The sequence below is a fragment of the Oncorhynchus masou genome, unplaced genomic scaffold (genome assembly GCF_036934945.1).
Source record: "Oncorhynchus masou masou isolate Uvic2021 unplaced genomic scaffold, UVic_Omas_1.1 unplaced_scaffold_1929, whole genome shotgun sequence".
NCBI classification, from domain to species: domain Eukaryota; kingdom Metazoa; phylum Chordata; class Actinopteri; order Salmoniformes; family Salmonidae; genus Oncorhynchus; species Oncorhynchus masou.
In genome coordinates, this window is record NW_027008426.1 from 42,368 (window position 1) to 69,976 (window position 27,609).

General features: G+C 46.9%; 1 protein-coding gene across 2 annotated transcripts; it reads left to right on the top strand.

The window, feature by feature from the left end:
• Positions 1 to 78: 78 nt before the first annotated feature.
• Positions 79 to 27,609, top strand: LOC135532591 (transmembrane 9 superfamily member 2-like). Of its 2 annotated transcripts, XM_064960067.1 has the most exons (17): positions 80 to 462; positions 1,201 to 1,268; positions 5,663 to 5,756; positions 6,465 to 6,592; positions 11,211 to 11,340; positions 11,520 to 11,644; positions 12,153 to 12,264; positions 12,488 to 12,567; positions 12,645 to 12,753; positions 14,940 to 15,072; positions 16,868 to 16,987; positions 17,362 to 17,419; positions 23,600 to 23,759; positions 23,890 to 24,041; positions 24,805 to 24,916; positions 25,818 to 25,989; positions 26,326 to 27,609. In XM_064960067.1, exons 1-17 carry the CDS (start codon positions 313 to 315, stop codon positions 26,391 to 26,393), a joined length of 1,971 nt encoding a protein of 656 aa, XP_064816139.1. In that variant the 5' UTR covers positions 80 to 312; the 3' UTR covers positions 26,394 to 27,609. The 2 variants fall into 2 exon arrangements, with proteins under 2 accessions (XP_064816140.1, XP_064816139.1); XM_064960068.1 differs by lacking the exons at positions 25,818 to 25,989; positions 26,326 to 27,609 and adding an exon at positions 25,291 to 25,368 and having other exon boundaries at positions 79 to 462.

Genomic DNA, 27,609 nt, shown 5'->3' on the forward strand with positions numbered 1-27,609 from the left:
CTTCTATTTAACACACAGTGCTATTCTTTCAACAACAGCCCAGCCAACTTTACCTCCAGAGTCCCATCATCCTCCACTGAAGAACACGTCCATGTAGACACAGATGACGTGTCTGCCCGCTGCAGAAAAAGTATCTGGGTTATGTAGCTACGAAGGCAGACAGATCCCAGCTAGTTAACGTTAGCTATCTTATGTCAACTGTCCTATCTAGTGAATTCAAATGCCAGCTAGCCTGTCACCCCCTGTGTAGACAGATATTAACGTTACGCCAAGAAACGTTTAGCTAACTAGGTTCGTCGAGAGAAGAGGAAAATGTGCTCCCTGCACAGAGCGAGAGGCTCTGTTTTGGTGATCTTCCTTTTGCTACACAGCGCTACAAGTTTCTATCTACCGGGTCTGGCCCCTGTTAGTTTTTGTGAACCAGGACAAGCTGGGAAAGAGAATGAAGTACCGGACTGTAAGGTAGTTAGATCAACAACAACAAAAATGCGCTGACGGTTTCATGCTATCTTCCTTCTAATTATCAGCTGGCAAGTAAAGCTAGCTACCAGTTCACTTGCCTGCTAGCTGCTAATGTTAGCATTCTGAAACTCCTTGGAAGGGATCAGAACAGCTTGCTGTCTTGGTTACCATTGTAGCTGGATAGCTGTCATAGTGATGAATCACTAGGTAACGTTAGTAGAAACTAAATGTAGCTAGTAAGAACAAGTGTTGTTGGCCAACCAGTCACAGTAAGCTATCTGTATTGCATATTGGTCGCTAGAAAGCTAGCTAGCTAATTAGCACCCCCTACGAGCTAGTTGGGCTACTACTTGTGAGACAACTACTTAACTTGTGTTGTAGATAGCTAATTAGTTCATCCATACTTTTGATCAGAAGTTACTTGTCATTAAAATGTTTAATTATGTCCCAAATTCCGTATTATCCCAATTTAAAAGAGCTGTCAACTGCATGAAAGTTGTTCTTTGAGGAAGGACCTGAATAAGAACTGATAAGAATCAATTCCACTGCGGAACAGGACATAAAGATATCCTGTAAAGTTATGTAGCTCTCCTCCCGTTTCAGATCTCTAGTCGTTAGCCTAATTGTGCCTTTGAGAGAAGAAAAAAACAGCTGTAATGTGTGCTGTTTTCTAGATGTTGTTGCCGATACTTGTCATCTACCATTTTGAGAAAATAACTGCTTTTCATTGTTTTTCAGTCGACCATCGAGATATTTGTGAACAGACTGGATTCTGTGGAGTCTGTCTTACCCTATGAATACACTGCGTAAGTACATCAGGAACAACAACTTCTTATTGTTCTTCTATAATTCTCAGTCTTGCTGCAGAAGGCTGTGGGTTCGGTGCTTTTGGACAGTGTTTTTATTGTGTAGATGCAGACTTCGTGTACGGGAAAATATAGGATGCGTTCCAAATGACTCCCTTTACAGTGCACTACTTTTGACCAGCGACCTATGGGCCCTTGTCAAAAGAAGTGCACTGTGTACGGAATAGGGTGACATTTGGGATACAACATGTGTTAGGAACATGGTGAAGTCAGCTGGGTAGGACTAGGCGCACTAATACGGTCTGATAAACTAAAGCATCTCTCTGTCACCATCCTCTCTGACTCTTTCTCCTCTCTCACTCACCATCCTCTCTGTCTCTTTCTCCTCTCTGTCACTCACCATCCTCTCTGACTCTTTCTCCTCTCTCACTCACCATCCTCTGTCTCTTTCTCACCTGTCTCTGTCACTCACCATCCTCTCCTACTCTTTCTCACCTGTCTCTGTCACTCACCATCCTCTCCTACTCTTTCTCCCTCTCTGACTCTTTCTCCTCTCTCACTCACCATCCTCTCTGACTCTTTCTCCTCTCTGTCACTCACCTTCCTCCTACTCTTTCTCACCTGTCTCTTTCTCACCTGTCTCTTTCTCCCTCTCTGACTCTTTCTCCTCTCTCACTCACCATCCTCTCTGTCTCTTTCTCCTCTCACTCACCATCCTCTCCTACTCTTTCTCACCTGTCTCTGTCACTCACCATCCTCTCCTACTCTTTCTCCTCTCTCACTCACCATCCTCTCTCTCTTTCTCCTCTCTCACTCACCATCCTCTCTCTCTTTCTCCTCTCTCACTCACCATCCTCTCTCTCTTTCTCCTCTCTCACTCACCATCCTCTCTCTCTTTCTCCTCTCTCACTCACCATCCTCTCTCTCTTTCTCCTCTCTCACTCACCATCCTCTCTCTCTTTCTCCTCTCTGTCACTCACCATCCTCTCTGACTCTTTCTCTTCTCTGTCACTCACCATCCTCTCTGACTCTTTCTCTTCTCTGTCACTCACCATCCTCTCTGACTCTTTCTCCTCTCTCACTCACCATCCTCTCTGACTCTTTCTCCTCTCTGTCACTCACCATCCTCTCTGACTCTTTCTCCTCTCTGTCACTCACCATCCTCTCTCTCTTTCTCCTCTCTGTCACTCACCATCCTCTCTGACTCTTTCTCACCTGTCTCTTTCTCCCTCTGACTCTTTCTCCTCTCTGTCACTCACCATCCTCTCCTACTCTTTCTCACCTGTCTCTTTCTCCCGCTCTGACTCTTTCTCCCGCTCTGTCACTCACCATCCTCTCCTACTCTTTCTCACCTGTCTCTTTCTCCCGCTCTGACTCTTTCTCCCGCTCTGTCACTATAGCAGCACCAGCGAAATCCAACTGTGACTGTAATTCTGAAGTCCGTAGACGATGTTAATAATACTCTATTGCAGTGCTCGACTTGGACAGGAACTCACTGGGGCTGAGTCCCGGCACCTCTTATACAATATTAGCTCAACAGTATGATGGAGCTCCTGCACCTAAATACAAACAGTACCGGCACCCAAAATGAGGATCGAGAGTTCACCTCCAAATGTCTACTGTTTGAGCACATGTTCCTCTTATAGAATATTAGCTCAAAAGTATGATGGAGCTCCTGCACCTAAATACAAACAGTACCGGCACCTATTTCAGTCCAAGTCGAGCACTGTTCTATTACAGTAGTTCTGCTTCAACAAAATGGCTGCCTAATGTTTAAGATTAGCTGAATCATGGTTTAGAGAAATAGTGAATAGAAGATATAGATATTGGCTTAAGTCAACGGAACAGGCCACTTAAAACAAGTTTCAGTCCTTACTCTGGATCTGAAAACTCCAATGGCATTAAATCAAAGATGGGATACTTTGATAACAATAGCTACTTAGGGTTATTATGTGACATCTAAATGACTTTATTTATTATTTACATTTACCTGAGTTAAATGTGATACTTGAGGCCTCAACATGCTCAGCCACAGGAGCTGTTCTGTCACGCCATCAGAGGACACTAATGTCCCTTTTCCACCGAGGGGTTGTGGAGAGGGTCAGGGGACTGTAATTGAAGTGACGTTGCAGTGTTAAGTGTGCGTGAGAAATGTGGCCTTCTTTATGTTAGCTTGCTGTGTGGCGAGAGAGGAGAGGTTGTTGAAATCTGGGTGTCAGAGAAAAAGTACCAGCAGCAGATGGTTTAAGAAGGAAGACAAAATGCTACAGTTTGTGAACTGAAGTAGAAATCATATGTTGCGTTAACGTTTATGGGCTGGCTTGGTGTTGTGGGGACTCTCAGGGCATGTTCATCTTGTTTATGGGCTGGCTTGGTGTTGTGGGGAACTCTCAGGGCATGTTCATCTTGTTTATGGGCTGGCTTGGTGTTGTGGGGACTCTCAGGGCATGTTCATCTTGTTATGGGCTGGCTTGGTGTTGTGGGGACTCTCAGGGCATGTTCATCTTGTTTATGGGCTGGCTTGGTGTTGTGGGGACTCTCAGGGCATGTCCATCTTGTTTATGGGTTGGCTTGGTGTTGTGGGGACTCTCAGGGCATGTCCATCTTGTTTATGGGCTGGCTTGGTGTTGTGGGAACTCTCAGGGCATGTTCATCTTGTTTATGGGCTGGCTTGGTGTTGTGGGGACTCTCAGGGCATGTCCATCTTGTTTATGGGCTGGCTTGGTGTTGTGGGGACTCTCAGGGCATGTCCATCTTGTTTATGGGCTGGCTTGGTGTTGTGGGGACTCTCAGGGCATGTTCATCGTGTTATGGGCTGGCTTGGTGTTGTGGGGACTCTCAGGGCATGTTCATCGTGTTATGGACTGGCTTGGTGTTGTGGGGACTCTCAGGGCATGTTCATCTTGTTTATGGGCTGGCTTGGTGTTGTGGGGACTCTCAGGGCATGTTTATCTTGTTTATGGGCTGGCTTGGTGTTGTAGGGACTCTCAGGGCATGTTCATCTTGTTATGGACTGGCTTGGTGTTGTGGGGACTCTCAGGGCATGTTCATCTTGTTTATGGGCTGGCTTGGTGTTGTGGGGACTCAGGGCATGTTCATCTTGTTGTGGGAACTCTCAGGGCATGTTCATCTTGTTATGGGCTGGCTTGGTGTTGTGGGGACTCTCAGGGCATGTTCATCTTGTTATGGGCTGGCTTGGTGTTGTGGGGACTCTCAGGGCATGTTCATCGTGTTATGGACTGGCTTGGTGTTGTGGGGACTCTCAGGGCATGTTCATCTTGTTTATGGGCTGGCTTGGTGTTGTGGGGACTCTCAGGGCATGTTCATCTTGTTTATGGGCTGGCTTGGTGTTGTGGGGACTCTCAGGGCATGTTCATCTTGTTTATGGGCTGGCTTGGTGTTGTGGGGACTCTCAGGGCATGTTCATCTTGTTTATGGGCTGGCTTGGTGTTGTGGGGACTCTCAGGGCATGTTCATCTTGTTTATGGGCTGGCTTGGTGTTGTGGGGACTCTCAGGGCATGTTCATCTTGTTTATGGGCTGGCTTGGTGTTGTGGGGACTCTCAGGGCATGTTCATCTTGTTTATGGGCTGGCTTGGTGTTGTGGGGACTCTCAGGGCATGTTCATCTTGTTTATGGGCTGGCTTGGTGTTGTGGGGACTCTCAGGGCATGTTCATCTTGTTTATGGGCTGGCTTGGTGTTGTGGGGACTCTCAGGGCATGTTCATCTTGTTATGGGCTGGCTTGGTGTTGTGGGGACTCAGGGCATGTCCATCTTGTTATGGGCTGTCTTGGTGTTGTGGGGACTCTCAGGGCATGTCCATCTTGTTATGGGCTGTCTTGGTGTTGTGGGGACTCTCAGGGCATGTCCATCTTGTTTATGGGCTGGCTTGGTGTTGTGGGGACTCTCAGGGCATGTTCATCTTGTTTATGGGCTGGCTTGGTGTTGTGGGGACTCTCAGGGCATGTTCATCTTGTTTATGGGCTGGCTTGGTGTTGTGGGGACTCTCAGGGCATGTTCATCTTGTTTATGGGCTGGCTTGGTGTTGTGGGGACTCTCAGGGCATGTTCATCTTGTTATGGGCTGGCTTGGTGTTGTGGGGACTCTCAGGGCATGTTCATCATGTTTATGGGCTGGCTTGGTGTTGTGAGGACTCTCAGGGCATGTTCATCTTGTTTATGGTCTGGCTTGGTGTTGTGGGGACTCTCAGGGCATGTTCATCTTGTTATGGGCTGGCTTGGTGTTGTGGGGACTCTCAGGGCATGTCCATCGTGTTATGAGCTGGCTTGGTGTTGTGGGGACTCTCAGGGCATGTCCATCGTGTTATGAGCTGGCTTGGTGTTGCTGAAACAGAACGTCTGTCAACTGTCTTTTTCTCTCCTTGTATTCTTCAGGTTTGATTTCTGCGCTATCGACTCAGAGAAGCGTCCGTCTGAGAATTTGGGTCAGGTTTTGTTTGGCGAGAGAATTGAGCCCTCTCCCTACAAGGTGGGTGATGTATACACACACACACACACACACACACACACACTTTAATATCCTGTTGGTATTACATTTCTAATCTCATTACAATGTTCTGCACCTTCATACCTCACTCCGAATGACCGACTCCCCCTTCACTCTGGTGTGTACTACCTGTACCTACATGCTAAATCAGGGAGGGGCAACTCTGATGGGGGTGGGGGCCACAAAAAAAGCTGAACTCCTCATGAGGGGGCTGCAGTTGCTCGCATGTCTGAGTAGCCACATCCATACCAACCCCGGATAACCTTGGGGCGGCAGGGTAGCCTAGTGGTTAGAGCGTTGGACTAGTAACCGAAAGGTTGCAAGTTCAAAAAATCCCCGAGCTGACAAGGTACAAAATCTGCCGTTCTGCCCCTGAACAGGCAGTTAACCCACTGTTCCTAGGCCATCATTGAAAATAAGAATTTGTTCTTAACTGACTTGCCTAGTAAAATAAAGGTTAAAAAAATTAAAAATAAAATAAATAAAAAGTTTAGATAGCTTACTGGATAACAAATGTAGCAATCTGAAATATGTTAGTTGGTATGGGCTAATTGGCTGACCATCACTGGCTGACATAACAAGAGAAAAACTGCTGATTCACAGCAAAATTAGAAATGTCACCCTGTGTATTCCACCGGTCTAACTCTCAGCAGGAAGTTGAGTAAATCATTGTATGTCTGTGTGTTGAAGTTTGAGTTCAAGAAGAAGGTGGATTGTAAGCCGGTGTGCACTAAATCCTACAACACCAACAAGCCAGAGGACAAAGCCCACCTGGACTTTCTGAAGAAAGGCATGCTGCTCAACTACCAGCACCACTGGTAAGATGTTTATACTGCTAACTACCAGCACCACTGGTAAGATGTTCATACTGCTAACTACCAGCACCACTGGTTAGATATTCATACTGCTAACTACCAGCACCACTGGTAAGATGTTCATACTGCTAACTACCAGCACCGCTAACTACCAGCACCACTGGTAAGATGTTCATACTGCTAACTACCAGCACTGCTCACTACCAGCACCACTGGTAAGATGTTCATACTGCTCACTACCAGCACCACTGGTTAGATAGTCATACTGCTAACTACCAGCACCACTGGTTAGATAGTCATACTGCTAACTACCAGCACCACTGGTTAGATAGTCATACTGCTAACTACCAGCACCACTGGTTAGATAGTCATACTGCTAACTACCAGCACCACTGGTTAGATAGTCATACTGCTAACTACCAGCACCACTGGTTAGATAGTCATACTGCTCACTACCAGCACCACTGGTTAGATAGTCATACTGCTCACTACCAGCACCACTAACTACCAGCACCACTGGTAAGATAGTCATACTGCTCACTACCAGCACCACTGGTTAGATAGTCATACTGCTAACTTCCAGCACCACTGGTTAGATAGTCATACTGCTCACTACCAGCACCGCTAACTTCCAGCACCACTGGTTAGATAGTCATACTGGTTAGAGATCCATTCTCTGTTTTGTGAAAGAGACACATCTAATTTTCCTCTGAATTGCGATGTGAACACACATTTCCCATACAGGAAGTCTGGAGTTCACAAGCTGGGATTCAACCCAGACTTCAGACACCTGCACTGACTCATGTGGCCAATAGGTGTCGAGCTTGGCTGGTATTGTCCTCTGACCCCATAGACACCACTGACCCAATCCCAAATAGATCCCTGAACATTAGGCAGTTGTGGAGACCTGAGAGGATGTGATTGGCATTGACCAGGGGTAGGCGACGAGATTAAACCTCTGACTGTATGTTGGCAGAGCGGATGGGAGGGTGGGTCAGAACATCATGATAATCATTTGTGCACTGCAAATTGACCATAACTAAGCCCAAAAAGAGAGAGCATTTGAAAATAAAAAAATTGTATAACATGGTCACATTGATATGATTAAATATTTATATATAAAAAAAAAACATTTTGGCTGAATTCCTGGTGATTTTGCTGGTCTTTTTTTGACCCAAATCCAACAAAACAAATACTAACTTTGGTGCCCCAAAAACCACTCTTGTTGCCGAGCGCTGGTATCCGATGTATGGTGAGACTTCCTCCTAGCCTATCAGAGGACAGGGTGGAGTTATTACCATATAGCTTACACCTCTCAAATCCAATCAGATCTCCACAAGTGTTTAGGGGTCGATTTGGGATTGGACCACAGTCTCAACCGCACACTGTCCTTAACCCTGTGTCTACCTCTCCTGTACCTCTGCTGTATAGTGGACAACATGCTGTATCCCTGTCTGTCTCCTGTAGGATAGTGGACAACATGCTGTATCCCTGTGTCTGTCTCTTGTAGGATAGTGGACAACATGCTGTATCCCTGTGTCTGTCTCCTGTAGGATAGTGGACAACATGCTGTATCCCTGTCTGTCTCTCCTGTAGGATAGTGGACAACATGCTGTATCCCTGTCTGTCTCCTGTAGGATAGTGGACAACATGCTGTATCCCTGTCTGTCTCCTGTAGGATAGTGGACAACATGCTGTATCCCTGTGTGTCTCCTGTAGGATAGTGGACAACATGCTGTATCCCTGTCTGTCTCCTGCAGGATAGTGGACAACATGCTGTATCCCTGTCTGTCTCCTGTAGGATAGTGGACAACATGCTGTATCCCTGTCTGTCTGCTGTAGGATAGAGGACAACATGCTGTATCCCTGTCTGTCTCCTGTAGGATAGTGGACAACATGCTGTATCCCTGTCTGTCTCTCCTGTAGGATAGTGGACAACATGCTGTATCCCTGTCTGTCTCCTGTAGGATAGTGGACAACATGCTGTATCCCTGTCTGTCTCCTGTAGGATAGTGGACAACATGCTGTATCCCTGTCTGTCTCTCCTGTAGGATAGTGGACAACATGCTGTATCCCTGTCTGTCTCCTGTAGGATAGTGGACAACATGCTGTATCCCTGTGTCTCTCCTGTAGGATAGTGGACAACATGCTGTATCCCTGTCTGTCTCCTGCAGGATAGTGGACAACATGCTGTATCCCTGTCTGTCTCCTGTAGGATAGTGGACAACATGCTGTATCCCTGTCTGTCTGCTGTAGGATAGTGGACAACATGCTGTATCCCTGTCTGTCTCCGGGCGGATAGTGGACAACATGCTGTATCCCTGTCTCTCTCCTGTAGGATAGTGGTCAACATGCTGTATCCCTGTCTGTCTCCTGTAGGATAGTGGACAACATGCTGTATCCCTGTCTGTCTCTCCTGTAGGATAGTGGACAACATGCTGTATCCCTGTCTGTCTCCTGTAGGATAGTGGACAACATGCTGTATCCCTGTCTGTCTCCTGTAGGATAGTGGACAACATGCTGTATCCCTGTCTCTCTCCTGTATAGTGGACAACATGCTGTATCCCTGTGTGTCTCCTGTAGGATAGTGGACAACATGCTGTATCCCTGTCTGTCTCCGGGCGGATAGTGGACAACATGCTGTATCCCTGTCTGTCTCCTGTAGGATAGTGGACAACATGCTGTATCCCTGTCTGTCTCCTGTAGGATAGTGGACAACATGCTGTATCCCTGTCTGTCTCCTGTAGGATAGTGGACAACATGCTGTATCCCTGTCTCTCTCCTGTATAGTGGACAACATGCTGTATCCCTGTCTGTCTCCTGTAGGATAGTGGACAACATGCTGTATCCCTGTCTGTCTCCTGTAGGATAGTGGACAACATGCTGTATCCCTGTCTGTCTCCTGTAGGATAGTGGACAACATGCTGTATCCCTGTCTCTCTCCTGTATAGTGGACAACATGCTGTATCCCTGTCTGTCTCCTGTATAGTGGACAACATGCTGTATCCCTGTCTGTCTCCGGGCGGATAGTGGACAACATGCTGTATCCCTGTCTGTCTCCTGTAGGATAGTGGACAACATGCTGTATCCCTGTCTCTCCTGTAGGATAGTGGACAACATGCTGTATCCCTGTGTGTCTCCTGTAGGATAGTGGACAACATGCTGTATCCCTGTGTGTCTCCTGTAGGATAGTGGACAACATGCTGTATCCCTGTCTGTCTCCTGCAGGATAGTGGACAACATGCTGTATCACTGTCTGTCTCCTGTAGGATAGTGGACAACATGCTGTATCCCTGTGTGTCTCCTGTAGGATAGTGGACAACATGCTGTATCCCTGTGTGTCTCCTGTAGGATAGTGGACAACATGCTGTATCCCTGTCTGTCTCCTGTAGGATAGTGGACAACATGCTGTATCCCTGTCTGTCTCCTGTAGGATAGAGGACAACATGCTGTATCCCTGTCTGTCTCTCCTGTAGGATAGTGGACAACATGCTGTATCCCTGTGTGTCTCCTGTAGGATAGTGGACAACATGCTGTATCCCTGTGTGTCTCCTGTAGGATAGTGGACAACATGCTGTATCCCTGTCTGTCTCCTGTAGGATAGTGGACAACATGCTGTATCCCTGTCTGTCTCCTGTAGGATAGTGGACAACATGCTGTATCCCTGTCTGTCTCCTGTAGGATAGTGGACAACATGCTGTATCTCTGTCTGTCTCCTGTAGGATAGTGGACAACATGCTGTATCCCTGTCTGTCTCCGGGCGGATAGTGGACAACATGCTGTATCTCTGTCTGTCTCCTGTAGGATAGTGGACAACATGCTGTATCTCTGTCTGTCTCCTGTAGGATAGTGGACAACATGCTGTATCTCTGTCTGTCTCCTGTAGGATAGTGGACAACATGCTGTATCTCTGTCTGTCTCCTGTAGGATAGTGGACAACATGCTGTATCTCTGTCTGTCTCCTGTAGGATAGTGGACAACATGCTGTATCCCTGTCTGTCTCCTGTAGGATAGTGGACAACATGCTGTATCTCTGTCTGTCTCCTGTAGGATAGTGGACAACATGCTGTATCCCTGTCTGTCTCCTGTAGGATAGTGGACAACATGCTGTATCCCTGTCTGTCTCCTGTAGGATAGTGGACAACATGCTGTATCCCTGTCTGTCTGCTGTAGGATAGTGGACAACATGCTGTATCCCTGTCTGTCTGCTGTAGGATAGTGGACAACATGCTGTATCCCTGTCTGTCTCCTGTAGGATAGTGGACAACATGCTGTATCTCTGTCTGTCTCCTGTAGGATAGTGGACAACATGCTGTATCCCTGTCTGTCTCCTGTAGGATAGTGGACAACATGCTGTATCCCTGTCTGTCTCCGGGCGGATAGTGGACAACATGCTGTATCCCTGTCTGTCTCCTGTAGGATAGTGGACAACATGCTGTATCCCTGTCTGTCTCCTGTAGGATAGTGGACAACATGCTGTATCCCTGTCTGTCTCCTGTAGGATAGTGGACAACATGCTGTATCCCTGTCTCTCTCCTGTAGGATAGTGGACAACATGCTGTATCCCTGTCTCTCTCCTGTATAGTGGACAACATGCTGTATCCCTGTGTGTCTCCTGTAGGATAGTGGACAACATGCCGGTGACCTGGTGTTATGACGTGGAGGACGGACAGAAGTTCTGTAACCCAGGGTTTCCCATTGGCTGCTACGTCACTGAGGCGGGACGACCCAAAGACGCTTGTGTCGTCAACGTGAGTCCATTCATATCCTGTGTGTGGAGGTCAGGCCTCTGAGTCGGGCCATTTTCATTTTTTTAGTCAGTTAAACGTTTTGCTAGATAGACATAACATATTATAAGACATTATAAAGGCTTATATTTGCTTATAACACGTTTTATAAAGCGCATAACTTATGTGTTTCCTCGATCCAGTCTGACTTTAAGGACAAAGACACATTCTACGTCTTCAACCATGTTGACATCACCATTCACTATCATGTGGTGGAGAACGAGGCTGCTGGGGCGAGACTGGTCGCTGCCAAGATGGAGCCCAAGAGGTAGGAGGTCAAACGGGGACAATCCTCACTGTCACTTAGTCATTCATTGATGTGAAGTTAGAATCCACCCCTTAGGGTTTTCTAGCAATTCATTATTTACTTCTCTAGTCTCCGTGAAATGTTCTCTCTTAGATAATGTGTGTTTCTACTCAAAGTAACGATGTCTCTCTTTAATTCACATCAAGTATTTATTTATTGTGACTTATTCTCTCCTCCTTCCCACCTCCTCCTCTTTTCCTCTTCTTCCTCCCCTCTCTTCCTCCCCTCTCTTTCTCCCCTCTCTTCCTCCCCTCTCTTCCTCCCCTCTCTTCCTCCCCTCTCTTCCTCCCCTCTCTTCCTCCCCTCTCTTCCTCCCCTCTCTTCCTCACCTCTCTTCCTCCCCTCTTCTTCCACCGCTCTTCCTCCCCTCTTCTTCCTCCCCTCTTCTTCCTCCCCTCTTCTTCCTCCCCTCTTCTTCCTCACCTCTTCCTCACCTCTCTTCCTCCCCTCTTCCTCCTCTCCTCCAAAGCTATAAACACACCAAAGTGGAGGCCCCCGACTGTGCAGGAGGGCCCATGTACCTGAACAACAAGTTCAGTGGAGAGCTGAAGATCGGCTATACCTACTCTGTCCAGTTTATGGTATGTTTCTAAACCCCACAAACGTTTGTAAATGGAAATGCCTCTGTCTGTGTGACTGACTAGGTTCAGTCTCGGGTTGCCTACGTGCTCTAACGCCGGCTAGCCCACTGAGCTAAAGCCTAGACATACGCTTGGGGAGCTAATGCGAGTGGTCAGGTCTCAGGAGAGGTTAGTCATGTGCTCTGTTCAGTGGGTGTAATATAAATGCCTGTGTTGTATCTAGGAGGACACAGACATCAGATGGGCCTCACGCTGGGACTACATTCTGGAGTCCATGCCTCACACCAACATTCAGTGGTTCAGGTGAGTCTCTCACACACACACACACACACACACACACCTTCTGTCTGTAACTGTGTGTGTATTGTCTTGTCCCCCAGCATCATGAACTCTCTGGTGATCGTTCTCTTCCTGTCTGGTATGGTGGCTATGATCATGCTGAGGACTCTACATAAGGACATTGCCAGATACAACCAGATGGACTCTGTGGTGAGTCTGGTAAATCCTCCACAGTAATCTAGCTGATTGGTTTCCCTTTAGGTCCCACGGTCCCAGTCCGCCATGTTGGTTTCCCTTTAGGTCCCACGGTCCCAGTCCGCCATGTTGGTTTCCCTTCAGGTCCCACGGTCCCAGTCCGCCATGTTGGTTTCCCTTCAGGTCCCAGTCCGCCATGTTGGTTTCCCTTCAGGTCCCAGTCCGCCATGTTGGTTTCCCTTCAGGTCCCAGTCCCCCATGTTGGTTTCCCTTCAGGTCCCAGTCCGCCATGTTGGTTTCCCTTCAGGTCCCAGTCCGCCATGTTGGTTTCCCTTCAGGTCCCAGTCCGCCATGTTGGTTTCCCTTCAGGTCCCAGTCCGCCATGTTGGTTTCCCTTCAGGTCCCAGTCCGCCATGTTGGTTTCCCTTTAGGTCCCACGGTCCCAGTCCGCCATGTTGGTTTCCCTTCAGGTCCCAGTCCGCCATGTTGGTTTCCCTTTAGGTCCCACGGTCCCAGTCCGCCATGTTGGTTTCCCTTCAGGTCCCAGTCCGCCATGTTGGTTTCCCTTCAGGTCCCAGTCCGCCATGTTGGTTTCCCTTCAGGTCCCAGTCCGCCATGTTGGTTTCCCTTCAGGTCCCAGTCCGCCATGTTGGTTTCCCTTCAGGTCCCAGTCCGCCATGTTGGTTTCCCTTTAGGTCCCACGGTCCCAGTCCGCCATGTTGGTTTCCCTTCAGGTCCCAGTCCGCCATGTTGGTTTCCCTTCAGGTCCCACGGTCCCAGTCCGCCATGTTGGTTTCCCTTCAGGTCCCACGGTCCCAGTCCGCCATGTTGGTTTCCCTTCAGGTCCCAGTCCGCCATGTTGGTTTCCCTTCAGGTCCCACGGTCCCAGTCCGCCATGTTGGTTTCCCTTCAGGTCCCAGTCCGCCATGTTGGTTTGTGGGATGTGTCACATATGAGGGCTCTGTCTGTGTGACACTGGCAAGGGTTATCTAGTGCACACAAACACACAGACATGTCCCTGATGAGGAGTGACAGGGCAGTGGTCTGGTCTACTGGTCTGGTACAGACACAAACACACAGACATGTCCCTGATGAGGAGTGACAGGGCAGTGGTCTGGTCTACTGGTCTGGTACAGACACAAACACACAGACATGTCCCTGATGAGGAGTGACAGGGCAGTGGTCTGGTCTACTGGTCTGGTACAGACACAAACACACAGACATGTCCCTGATGAGGAGTGACAGGGCAGTGGTCTGGTCTACTGGTCTGGTACAGACACAAACACACAGACATGTCCCTGATGAGGAGTGACAGGGCAGTGGTCTGGTCTACTGGTCTGGTGCAGACACAAACACACAGACATGTCCCTGATGAGGAGTGACAGGGCAGTGGTCTGGTCTACTGGTCTGGTGCAGACACAAACACACAGACATGTCCCTGATGAGGAGTGACAGGGCAGTGGTCTGGTCTACTGGTCTGGTACAGACACAAACACACAGACATGTCCCTGATGAGGAGTGACAGGGCAGTGGTCTGGTCTACTGGTCTGGTGCAGACACACAGAACCCCAACAACTGGCTCCAAGCTCTGATTGGCTTCAGCCAGCTGGTGGAGGCTTTGGTTATGACCTCGGGTGTGTGACCTTGTCCCCTCCATCTACCATCTCCAGGAAAACTGATGGCAGATGTTCTCTAGGAAGGCTTGTGGGGGTCACTAGGGGTGACATGCATCTATATTACCCCCCCACCAGCACCTCTCACCCCCGACCCCCTCACCTACCAGTACTGTAGTCTCTATCTGTCTCTCTCTGAGATCAGTCATTATTTCAGCTACTCTGTGCCCTCAGCCCCTCCCCCTAGCGATCAGACTCCCTTCAGCCCCTCCCCCTAGCGATCAGACTGACAGGTAGCGTCACCGCGGCGACCAGCCTGCTCGTGTTCCAACCCTCTGAAGTCTATCACCGCTAATTGACAGGAGAGACCCCACTCCCTCATCTTCTCCCCCCTGTTATATCCCGCTGGGTTCCCCCCCTCACACCCTCCCTGTCCTCTCCTCATTTGGCCTGAACATTCTTGCTGTTTTGTGATGGTCTTTTTTATAGTGAGCGATGTGGTGATGAAGATGTTATATGGGATAAATCCACTTGAAAGTGAAACTAAGTGAAGGTGTCCCCCTCCTCCCTCTCTGCTGGTCGTGGCAGGAAGATGCCCAGGAGGAGTTTGGCTGGAAGCTGGTCCATGGAGACGTCTTCCGGGCTCCCAGGAAAGGCATGCTCCTCTCTGTCTTTCTGGGATCAGGAACTCAGATCTTCATCATGATGTTCGTCACTCTCTGTGAGTTCTGCAATCTACGGCTCTGTGTTTCTGTCTACCTGGTGTTGACTTGTTGGAATGCAAAAAACAAACCTTCTACACTTGTCCAGAACATTTATTTTGTCATTACCCAAAAACAAATTAGCAAGGTAGCATATAGTATAGAGGAAGTAGTTAGTACTTAGTTACTTCTACTCTGAAATTAGGAATAGTGTTTCACTTATTTAATGCATTAACTGAGAGTCATCTTAGTTATTTAATGTAGTCACTGACAGTTATTTAATGTAGTCACTGACAGTTATTTAATGTAGTCACTGACAGTTATTTAATGTAGTCACTGACAGTTATTTAATGTAGTCACTGACAGTTATTTAATGTAGTCACTGACAGTTATTTAATGTAGTCACTGACAGTTATTTAATGTAGTCACTGACAGTTATTTAATGTAGTCACTGACAGTTATTTAATGTAGTCACTGACAGTTATTTAATGTAGTCACTGACAGTTATTTAATGTAGTCACTGACAGTTATTTAATGTAGTCACTGACAGTTATTTAATGTAGTCACTGACAGTTATTTAATGTAGTCACTGACAGTTATTTAATGTAGTCACTGACAGTCATCTTGGTTATTTAATGTAGTCACTGACAGTTATTTAATGTAGTCACTGACGGTCATCTTGGTTATTTAATGTAGTCACTGACAGTTATTTAATGTAGTCACTGACAGTCATCTTAGTTATTTAATGTAGTCACTGACAGTTATTTAATGTAGTCACTGACAGTCATCTTGGTTATTTAATGTAGTCACTGACAGTCATCTTAGTTATTTAATGTAGTCACTGACAGTTATTTAATGTAGTAACTGACAGTTATTTAATGTAGTCACTGACAGTTATTTAATGTAGTCACTGACAGTTATTTAATGTAGTCACTGACAGTTATTTAATGTAGTCACTGACAGTTATTTAATGTAGTCACTGACAGTTATTTAATGTAGTCACTGACAGTCATCTTGGTTATTTAATGTAGTCACTGACAGTCATCTTAGTTATTTAATTTAGTAACTGACAGTTATTTAATGTAGTCACTGACAGTCATCTTGGTTATTTAATGTAGTCACTGACGGTCATCTTGGTTATTTAATGTAGTCACTGACAGTTATTTAATGTAGTCACTGACAGTCATCTTAGTTATTTAATGTAGTCACTGACAGTTATTTAATGTAGTCACTGACATTCATCTTAGTTATTTAATGTAGTCACTGACAGTCATCTTGGTTATTTAATGTAGTCACTGACGGTCATCTTAGTTATTTAATGTAGTCACTGACAGTCATCTTGGTTATTTAATGTAGTCACTGACAGTCATCTTAGTTATTTAATGTAGTCACTGACAGTTATTTAATGTAGTCACTGACAGTCATCTTGGTTATTTAATGTAGTCACTGACAGTCATCTTAGTTATTTAATGTAGTCACTGACAGTTATTTAATGTAGTCACTGCCAGTCATCTTAGTTATTTAATGTAGTCACTGACAGTCATCTTGGTTATTTAATGTAGTCACTGACGGTCATCTTAGTTATTTAATGTAGTCACTGACGGTCATCTTGGTTATTTAATGTAGTCACTGACAGTCATCTTTGTTATTTAATGTAGTCACTGATGGTCATCTTGGTTATTTAGTTATTCAGTAGCAGAAAAGGACCAACAATAATAGCACACAGTTCAGTCATCTTAGTTATTTAGTTGTTCAGTCAAAACCAACGGTGTGTTTTATTTTCTCATCCATGTACTCTGTGTTCCCCTCGTCCAGTCTTTGCCTGCCTGGGCTTCCTGTCCCCGGCGAACCGCGGTGCCCTGATGACGTGTGCCGTGGTGCTCTGGGTCCTACTGGGCACACCAGCCGGCTACGTGGCTGCCCGCTTCTACAAGTGTAAGTGAACATTTGGGCTGAGGGGGGAAAGGGTCACGACCCCAACTTGACCCTGAAAAGTCGACCGGTCACGACCCAACTGTGCTGAAGGGTAGCTCGTTAGGCCCAATCAGTGTCAGCGGGGGCGCGATAGTCTCTGTGTCAATTACTGGTGCAGTGTTCTGAGAGGCCTGTAGCAGTAGGGGTCCCCCCAACCCAACCCTCCCTAGCAACACATGCTCTATGGCCTGAATCCTGCCTCCCTGCTAAAGGCTGTATGCCTCAACACCTTGGAAGTAAAGAAAGAAGTTTGAATTTCCAAGCTACGTCTGTTTGTCTTCCAAGAGTTGCTGTTTGTCTTCACGTCTGCTCTCTCTCTCTCTGCGATGTGGCAGCCTTTGGTGGGGAGAAATGGAAGACTAACGTCCTGCTGACCTGCTTTCTGTGTCCTGGGTGAGTCTGACTTTACATTGGTTGAGGAGATAGACGGTAGTTTGGTTACGGTCAGGGTTGTTAGTTGACTTCTGTCTCTGTGTCCTGGGTGAGTCTGACTTTACATTGGTTGAGGAGATAGACGGTAGTTTGGTTACGGTCAGGGTTGATAGTTGACTTCTGTCTCTGTGTCCTGGGTGAGTCTGACTTTACATTGGTTGAGGAGATAGACGGTAGTTTGGTTACGGTCAGGGTTGTTAGTTCTGTCTCTGTGTCCTGGGTGAGTCTGACTTTACATTGGTTGAGGAGATAGACGGTAGTTTGGTTACGGTCAGGGCTGTTAGTTCTGTCTCTGTGTCCTGGGTGAGTCTGACTTTACATTGGTTGAGGAGATAGACGGTAGTTTGGTTACGGTCAGGGTTGATAGTTGACTTCTGTCTCTGTGTCCTGGGTGAGTCTGACTTTACATTGGTTGAGGAGATAGACGGTAGTTTGGTTACGGTCAGGGCTGTTAGTTCTGTCTCTGTGTCCTGGGTGAGTCTGACTTTACATTGGTTGAGGAGATAGACGGTAGTTTGGTTACGGTCAGGGTTGTTAGTTGACTTCTGTCTCTGTGTCCTGGGTGAGTCTGACTTTACATTGGTTGAGGAGATAGACGGTAGTTTGGTTACGGTCAGGGTTGATAGTTGACTTCTGTCTCTGTGTCCTGGGTGAGTCTGACTTTACATTGGTTGAGGAGATAGACGGTAGTTTGGTTACGGTCAGGGTTGTTAGTTCTGTCTCTGTGTCCTGGGTGAGTCTGACTTTACATTGGTTGAGGAGATAGACGGTAGTTTGGTTACGGTCAGGGCTGTTAGTTCTGTCTCTGTGTCCTGGGTGAGTCTGACTTTACATTGGTTGAGGAGATAGACGGTAGTTTGGTTACGGTCAGGGTTGATAGTTGACTTCTGTCTCTGTGTCCTGGGTGAGTCTGACTTTACATTGGTTGAGGAGATAGACGGTAGTTTGGTTACGGTCAGGGCTGTTAGTTCTGTCTCTGTGTCCTGGGTGAGTCTGACTTTACATTGGTTGAGGAGATAGACGGTAGTTTGGTTACGGTCAGGGCTGTTAGTTGACTTCTGTCTCTGTGTCCTGGGTGAGTCTGACTTTACATTGGTTGAGGAGATAGACGGTAGTTTGGTTACGGTCAGGGTTGATAGTTGACTTCTGTCTCTGTGTCCTGGGTGAGTCTGACTTTACATTGGTTGAGGAGATAGACGGTAGTTTGGTTACGGTCAGGGCTGTTAGTTGACTTCTGTCTCTGTGTCCTGGGTGAGTCTGACTTTACATTGGTTGAGGAGATAGACGGTAGTTTGGTTACGGTCAGGGTTGATAGTTGACTTCTGTCTCTGTGTCCTGGGTGAGTCTGACTTTACATTGGTTGAGGAGATAGACGGTAGTTTGGTTACGGTCAGGGTTGTTAGTTCTGTCTCTGTGTCCTGGGTGAGTCTGACTTTACATTGGTTGAGGAGATAGACGGTAGTTTGGTTACGGTCAGGGTTGTTAGTTCTGTCTCTGTGTCCTGGGTGAGTCTGACTTTACATTGGTTGAGGAGATAGACGGTAGTTTGGTTACGGTCAGGGCTGTTAGTTCTGTCTCTGTGTCCTGGGTGAGTCTGACTTTACATTGGTTGAGGAGATAGACGGTAGTTTGGTTACGGTCAGGGTTGTTAGTTCTGTCTCTGTGTCCTGGGTGAGTCTGACTTTACATTGGTTGAGGAGATAGACGGTAGTTTGGTTACGGTCAGGGTTGTTAGTTGACTTCTGTCTCTGTGTCCTGGGTGAGTCTGACTTTACATTGGTTGAGGAGATAGACGGTAGTTTGGTTACGGTCAGGGTTGATAGTTCTGTCTCTGTGTCCTGGGTGAGTCTGACTTTACATTGGTTGAGGAGATAGACGGTAGTTTGGTTACGGTCAGGGCTGTTAGTTCTGTCTCTGTGTCCTGGGTGAGTCTGACTTTACATTGGTTGAGGAGATAGACGGTAGTTTGGTTACGGTCAGGGTTGATAGTTGACTTCTGTCTCTGTGTCCTGGGTGAGTCTGACTTTACATTGGTTGAGGAGATAGACGGTAGTTTGGTTACGGTCAGGGCTGTTAGTTCTGTCTCTGTGTCCTGGGTGAGTCTGACTTTACATTGGTTGAGGAGATAGACGGTAGTTTGGTTACGGTCAGGGTTGTTAGTTGACTTCTGTCTCTGTGTCCTGGGTGAGTCTGACTTTACATTGGTTGAGGAGATAGACGTTAGTTTGGTTACGGTCAGGGTTGTTAGTTGACTTCTGTCTCTGTGTCCTGGGTGAGTCTGACTTTACATTGGTTGAGGAGATAGACGGTAGTTTGGTTACGGTCAGGGTTGTTAGTTCTGTCTCTGTGTCCTGGGTGAGTCTGACTTTACATTGGTTGAGGAGATAGACGGTAGTTTGGTTACGGTCAGGGCTGTTAGTTCTGTCTCTGTGTCCTGGGTGAGTCTGACTTTACATTGGTTGAGGAGATAGACGGTAGTTTGGTTACGGTCAGGGTTGATAGTTGACTTCTGTCTCTGTGTCCTGGGTGAGTCTGACTTTACATTGGTTGAGGAGATAGACGGTAGTTTGGTTACGGTCAGGGCTGTTAGTTCTGTCTCTGTGTCCTGGGTGAGTCTGACTTTACATTGGTTGAGGAGATAGACGGTAGTTTGGTTACGGTCAGGGCTGTTAGTTGACTTCTGTCTCTGTGTCCTGGGTGAGTCTGACTTTACATTGGTTGAGGAGATAGACGGTAGTTTGGTTACGGTCAGGGTTGATAGTTGACTTCTGTCTCTGTGTCCTGGGTGAGTCTGACTTTACATTGGTTGAGGAGATAGACGGTAGTTTGGTTACGGTCAGGGTTGTTAGTTCTGTCTCTGTGTCCTGGGTGAGTCTGACTTTACATTGGTTGAGGAGATAGACGGTAGTTTGGTTACGGTCAGGGTTGTTAGTTGACTTCTGTCTCTGTGTCCTGGGTGAGTCTGACTTTACATTGGTTGAGGAGATAGACGGTAGTTTGGTTACGGTCAGGGTTGATAGTTCTGTCTCTGTGTCCTGGGTGAGTCTGACTTTACATTGGTTGAGGAGATAGACGGTAGTTTGGTTACGGTCAGGGTTGTTAGTTCTGTCTCTGTGTCCTGGGTGAGTCTGACTTTACATTGGTTGAGGAGATAGACGGTAGTTTGGTTACGGTCAGGGTTGTTAGTTCTGTCTCTGTGTCCTGGGTGAGTCTGACTTTACATTGGTTGAGGAGATAGACGGTAGTTTGGTTACGGTCAGGGTTGATAGTTGACTTCTGTCTCTGTGTCCTGGGTGAGTCTGACTTTACATTGGTTGAGGAGATAGACGGTAGTTTGGTTACGGTCAGGGCTGTTAGTTCTGTCTCTGTGTCCTGGGTGAGTCTGACTTTACATTGGTTGAGGAGATAGACGGTAGTTTGGTTACGGTCAGGGTTGTTAGTTGACTTCTGTCTCTGTGTCCTGGGTGAGTCTGACTTTACATTGGTTGAGGAGATAGACGGTAGTTTGGTTACGGTCAGGGTTGTTAGTTGACTTCTGTCTCTGTGTCCTGGGTGAGTCTGACTTTACATTGGTTGAGGAGATAGACGGTAGTTTGGTTACGGTCAGGGTTGTTAGTTCTGTCTCTGTGTCCTGGGTGAGTCTGACTTTACATTGGTTGAGGAGATAGACGGTAGTTTGGTTACGGTCAGGGCTGTTAGTTCTGTCTCTGTGTCCTGGGTGAGTCTGACTTTACATTGGTTGAGGAGATAGACGGTAGTTTGGTTACGGTCAGGGTTGATAGTTGACTTCTGTCTCTGTGTCCTGGGTGAGTCTGACTTTACATTGGTTGAGGAGATAGACGGTAGTTTGGTTACGGTCAGGGCTGTTAGTTCTGTCTCTGTGTCCTGGGTGAGTCTGACTTTACATTGGTTGAGGAGATAGACGGTAGTTTGTTACGGTCAGGGCTGTTAGTTGACTTCTGTCTCTGTGTCCTGGGTGAGTCTGACTTTACATTGGTTGAGGAGATAGACGGTAGTTTGGTTACGGTCAGGGTTGATAGTTGACTTCTGTCTCTGTGTCCTGGGTGAGTCTGACTTTACATTGGTTGAGGAGATAGACGGTAGTTTGGTTACGGTCAGGGTTGTTAGTTCTGTCTCTGTGTCCTGGGTGAGTCTGACTTTACATTGGTTGAGGAGATAGACGGTAGTTTGGTTACGGTCAGGGTTGATAGTTCTGTCTCTGTGTCCTGGGTGAGTCTGACTTTACATTGGTTGAGGAGATAGACGGTAGTTTGGTTACGGTCAGGGTTGTTAGTTCTGTCTCTGTGTCCTGGGTGAGTCTGACTTTACATTGGTTGAGGAGATAGACGGTAGTTTGGTTACGGTCAGGGTTGTTAGTTCTGTCTCTGTGTCCTGGGTGAGTCTGACTTTACATTGGTTGAGGAGATAGACGGTAGTTTGGTTACGGTCAGGGTTGTTAGTTGACTTCTGTCTCTGTGTCCTGGGTGAGTCTGACTTTACATTGGTTGAGGAGATAGACGGTAGTTTGGTTACGGTCAGGGTTGTTAGTTGACTTCTGTCTCTGTGTCCTGGGTGAGTCTGACTTTACATTGGTTGAGGAGATAGACGGTAGTTTGGTTACGGTCAGGGTTGTTAGTTGACTTCTGTCTCTGTGTCCTGGGTGAGTCTGACTTTACATTGGTTGAGGAGATAGACGGTAGTTTGGTTACGGTCAGGGCTGTTAGTTGACTTCTGTCTCTGTGTCCTGGGTGAGTCTGACTTTACATTGGTTGAGGAGATAGACGGTAGTTTGGTTACGGTCAGGGTTGTTAGTTGACTTCTGTCTCTGTGTCCTGGGTGAGTCTGACTTTACATTGGTTGAGGAGATAGACGGTAGTTTGGTTACGGTCAGGGTTGTTAGTTGACTTCTGTCTCTGTGTCCTGGGTGAGTCTGACTTTACATTGGTTGAGGAGATAGACGGTAGTTTGGTTACGGTCAGGGTTGTTAGTTGACTTCTGTCTCTGTGTCCTGGGTGAGTCTGACTTTACATTGGTTGAGGAGATAGACGTTAGTTTGGTTACGGTCAGGGTTGTTAGTTCTGTCTCTGTGTCCTGGGTGAGTCTGACTTTACATTGGTTGAGGAGATAGACGGTAGTTTGGTTACGGTCAGGGTTGTTAGTTCTGTCTCTGTGTCCTGGGTGAGTCTGACTTTACATTGGTTGAGGAGATAGACGGTAGTTTGGTTACGGTCAGGGTTGTTAGTTGACTTCTGTCTCTGTGTCCTGGGTGAGTCTGACTTTACATTGGTTGAGGAGATAGACGGTAGTTTGGTTACGGTCAGGGTTGTTAGTTGACTTCTGTCTCTGTGTCCTGGGTGAGTCTGACTTTACATTGGTTGAGGAGATAGACGGTAGTTTGGTTACGGTCAGGGTTGTTAGTTGACTTCTGTCTCTGTGTCCTGGGTGAGTCTGACTTTACATTGGTTGAGGAGATAGACGGTAGTTTGGTTACGGTCAGGGTTGTTAGTTGACTTCTGTCTCTGTGTCCTGGGTGAGTCTGACTTTACATTGGTTGAGGAGATAGACGTTAGTTTGGTTACGGTCAGGGTTGTTAGTTCTGTCTCTGTGTCCTGGGTGAGTCTGACTTTACATTGGTTGAGGAGATAGACGGTAGTTTGGTTACGGTCAGGGTTGTTAGTTGACTTCTGTCTCTGTGTCCTGGGTGAGTCTGACTTTACATTGGTTGAGGAGATAGACGGTAGTTTGTGGTTACGGTCAGGGTTGATAGTTGACTTCTGTCTCTGTGTTCAGGGTTGATAGTTCTGTCTCTGTGTTCAGGGTCGATAGTTCTGTCTCTGTGTTCAGGGTCGATAGTTCTGTCTCTGTGTTCAGGGTCGATAGTTCTGTCTCTGTGTTCAGGGTCGATAGTTCTGTCTCTGTGTTCAGGGTTGATAGTTCTGTCTCTGTGTTCAGGGTTGATAGTTCTGTCTCTGTGTTCAGGGTTGATAGTTCTGTCTCTGTGTTCAGGGTTGATAGTTCTGTCTCTGTGTTCAGGGTTGATAGTTCTGTCTCTGTGTTCAGGGTTGATAGTTCTGTCTCTGTGTTCAGGGTTGATAGTTCTGTCTCTGTGTTCAGGGTTGATAGTTCTGTCTCTGTGTTCAGGGTTGTGTTTGCTGATTTCTTTGTGATGAATCTTATCCTGTGGGGAGAGGGCTCGTCTGCAGCCATGCCCTTCGGCACCCTGGTGGCCATCTTGGCTCTGTGGTTCTGCATCTCTGTGCCCCTCACCTTCATAGGGGCCTACTTCGGCTTCAAGAAGACCGTGAGTACAAGCACACGTCAATATGTGAATACATTCAAACAAACGTTCTGTCACACACACACACACAAGTCTGTGTGCATATCATGCCTTTCATACTCCTCCCCTCTGTCGTGTGATTGGTGCATTTCAGGGGATTGAGCACCCTGTGCGGACCAATCAGATCCCTCGTCAGATCCCGGAGCAGTCGTTCTACACCAGATCTCTCCCAGGGATCGTCATGGGGGGGATCCTCCCGTTCGGCTGTATCTTCATCCAGCTCTTCTTCATCCTCAACAGCATCTGGTGAGTGTCTCAGTTCAGCTACCCTGCAGACACTGCTGCTCTGTTTTGGGACTGCTACACGAGCAGCTTGTCGTGAAGGCAGAACCAGTCAGTGAGGTGAAAGGTGAACGGGTGAGGTTTGGAGAAGTGTGAACGGGGTTGAGTGAGTAACTGACTACGGCTCTGTAGGTTGACTAGTGGTTGGAGTGAAGCAGAGGACAGCATGTTTTAACTGGTTTTCTTTATGATGTATGGTTGTGTCTCACACCAGGTCTCACCAGATGCTAGAGCAGTGGGTTATCTTTATGATGTATGGTTGTGTCTCACACCAGGTCTCACCAGATGCTAGAGCAGTGGGTTATCTTTATGATGTATGGTTGTCTCACCAGATGGTAGAGCAGTGGGTTATCTCTTATGATGTATGGTTGTGTCTCACCAGATGCTAGAGCAGTGGGTTATCTTTATGATGTATGGTTGTGTCTCACCAGATGCTAGAGCAGTGGGTTATCTTTATGATGTATGGTTGTGTCTCACCAGATGCTAGAGCAGTGGGTTATCTTTATGATGTATGGTTGTGTCTCACCAGATGCTAGAGCAGTGGGTTATCTTTATGATGTATGGTTGTGTCTCACCAGATGCTAGAGCAGTGGGTTATCTTTATGATGTATGGTTGTGTCTCACCAGATGCTAGAGCAGTGGGTTATCTTTATGATGTATGGTTGTGTCTCACCAGATGCTAGAGCAGTGGGTTATCTTTATGATGTATGGTTGTGTTTCACACCAGGTCTCACCAGATGTACTACATGTTTGGTTTCCTGTTTCTGGTGTTCATCATCCTGGTAATCACCTGCTCTGAGGCCACCATCCTACTCTGCTACTTCCACCTCTGTGCTGAGGTAAGACACACACACACACACACCATCCTACTCTGCTACTTCCACCTCTGTGCTGAGGTAAGACACCACACACACACACACACACACCATCCTACTGTGCTACTTCCTCCTCTGTACTGAGTTATGACGATCTGAGTATTTCCTGGTCGGGTCATGTGACCAATGGCAATAGTGCCCTTAATGACGAGGATGAAGGGACTGTTTCTCAAATCCTCTTTCCTTGGTTCCTAACAGCTTCTCTCTTTAAAAGAGAAGTTCCCAAACAAGGGACCTGGAACCTCCTTCTCCACGACGGTTGAGGAGGAGAGGAGACAGGATAAAAGGAATAACAGGAAGTTGAATTAAGGAAGCGCTACGTTCCCTCTCTCCATCAGGACTACCACTGGCAGTGGCGTTCCTTCCTGACCAGTGGTCTTGTCTTAGTAAAGATGTTATAAACACAGAGATATCTAACTGTTCTCTCTGTCTCTCTCCATCAGGACTACCACTGGCAGTGGCGTTCCTTCCTGACCAGTGGTCTTGTCTTAGTAAAGATGTTATAAACACAGAGATATCTAACTGTTCTCTCTGTCTCTCTCCATCAGGACTACCACTGGCAGTGGCGTTCCTTCCTGACCAGTGGTCTTGTCTTAGTGAAGATGTTATAAACACAGAGATATCTAACTGTTTTCTCTCTGTCTCTCTCCATCAGGACTACCACTGGCAGTGGCGTTCCTTCCTGACCAGTGGTCTTGTCTTAGTGAAGATGTTATAAACACAGAGATATCTAACTGTTCTCTCTGTCTCTCTCCATCAGGACTACCACTGGCAGTGGCGTTCCTTCCTGACCAGTGGTCTTGTCTTAGTAAAGATGTTATAAACACAGAGATATCTAACTGTTCTCTCTGTCTCTCTCCATCAGGACTACCACTGGCAGTGGCGTTCCTTCCTGACCAGTGGTTTCACGGCCGTCTACTTCCTGGTCTATGCCATCCACTACTTCTTCTCCAAGCTCCAGATCACAGGATTGGCGAGCACCATCCTCTACTTTGGTTACACCATGATCATGGCTCTCATCTTCTTCTTATTCACAGGTAGGTAGCTGGGGGGGATCACACTGTAGCTCGCCATGAAGAGGATGGACCAGGTCAGAGGTCAGAGGTTATCCTCATTAGTCCAGTTTAATGGACTGGACCAAATAGGACTGGGCATCCTCCCACCCTGACTGTTATGCTGCCTTTCTGGGGTTGAGGTGTAGCTCTACTCGTTTTCACACACACACACACACAGTCGGATGGTGAGAGTTTGAGAGTTTCAATGAGAGTTTCCTAGACAGCAGGATGTGGGATTGACAAATGGCCCTGGGAAAGTGTGATTTTCATAGTTTCTCTCTTTCTGTCAATTAAATGTCTTGTCTCTCTCTCCATCAGGAACGATTGGATTCTTCGCCTGTTTCTGGTTCGTCACCAAGATCTATAGCGTAGTGAAGGTGGACTGAGTCGTTAACCAAAAACTAAACCAATGGATTTTCCTGTTTACTCTGCCACGCCCCCTCACCCCACTCACCCTCACCCCGCCCCCCTCACCCTCCCTGGGCTGGAGGGACACTATTGTTACGTTACACCCTGACTGCGTACGGTGACCAGGGCCCACTGGTCTAAATAAGGAGACGGGGCCGTTTGGAACACAACCCTTGTCTACTGTGTGGAAGACGCATTTTTGTCAGAGCAGCAAGACACCAGAGTCGTGTGTACACACATCTATACATAATGTAGTCTGGAGTGCAGGAAATACCTGTTGGAGGTCCATAACCTACTGCACATCAATGAAACATCCCTTATTCACCTCTGTCAAGTGGAAACAGGAAATCTAGAAGGTCGTGACTATTAACACCCCCCCCCCCCCCCCTGGTTACAGTTAGTTTCTAACCCCACGTTGGCGCAATAAGGTGGGTTTACGTTGTCATTCAAACTATTAAGAGTGTTGGACAATATGATTGTAAATAACTTTCTTTCTTTTTCTTCTAATGCTGATGAATGATTTGGGGTTGTAATAAGCTTATAATGTGAGATGGAATTCCTCTCCTAACCCGTGTTCAGGGCTGGTAGTGTAGTTGGATGAGAGTCCCAAATGGCACTCTAGTCTGCACTACAAAAGTAGTCTGCACTATGTAGGGAATTAGGGTGCAATTTGGGATGAACACATTTTCTCTGGGGGTTTGTTTTGTTTTATTTTGTATTATAAATGCTTGAGTATTAATCAACTGGTCTGTTATTTAACTTTATATTCCAATTACATTTTTTTTCTGTCTATTCTTTTATTTTATTTTTGCCTCAGACACGTGCCTCATCAGTAGTTCATTTTATTTGCAAAAACCAACCGTTTGGGATTTTGTGAGAGGCATCGTCGACTTCTATGTTCCAAATGGCACCCTGTTCCCTATGTCGTGCACTACCCTTGATCAAGGGCTCGGGTCTAAAGTAGTGCACCACATAGGGAATAGGGTGCCATTTGGGACATGGTCCATCAGTTCTGTGGGGATCTGATTCTTATATCCTTTCAGTGTAAATATACTCTCTTCATAAATGATACTAGTTTCATTAGTCTGACCGAGCATCTGGGTTCCTTCTCTCCTTCACTGGTTTGAAATGATGTAATTATGATCTGAAAAATAAGAAATGGTCCCGTTTAAAATAAAACATGTTCCTGTTGGA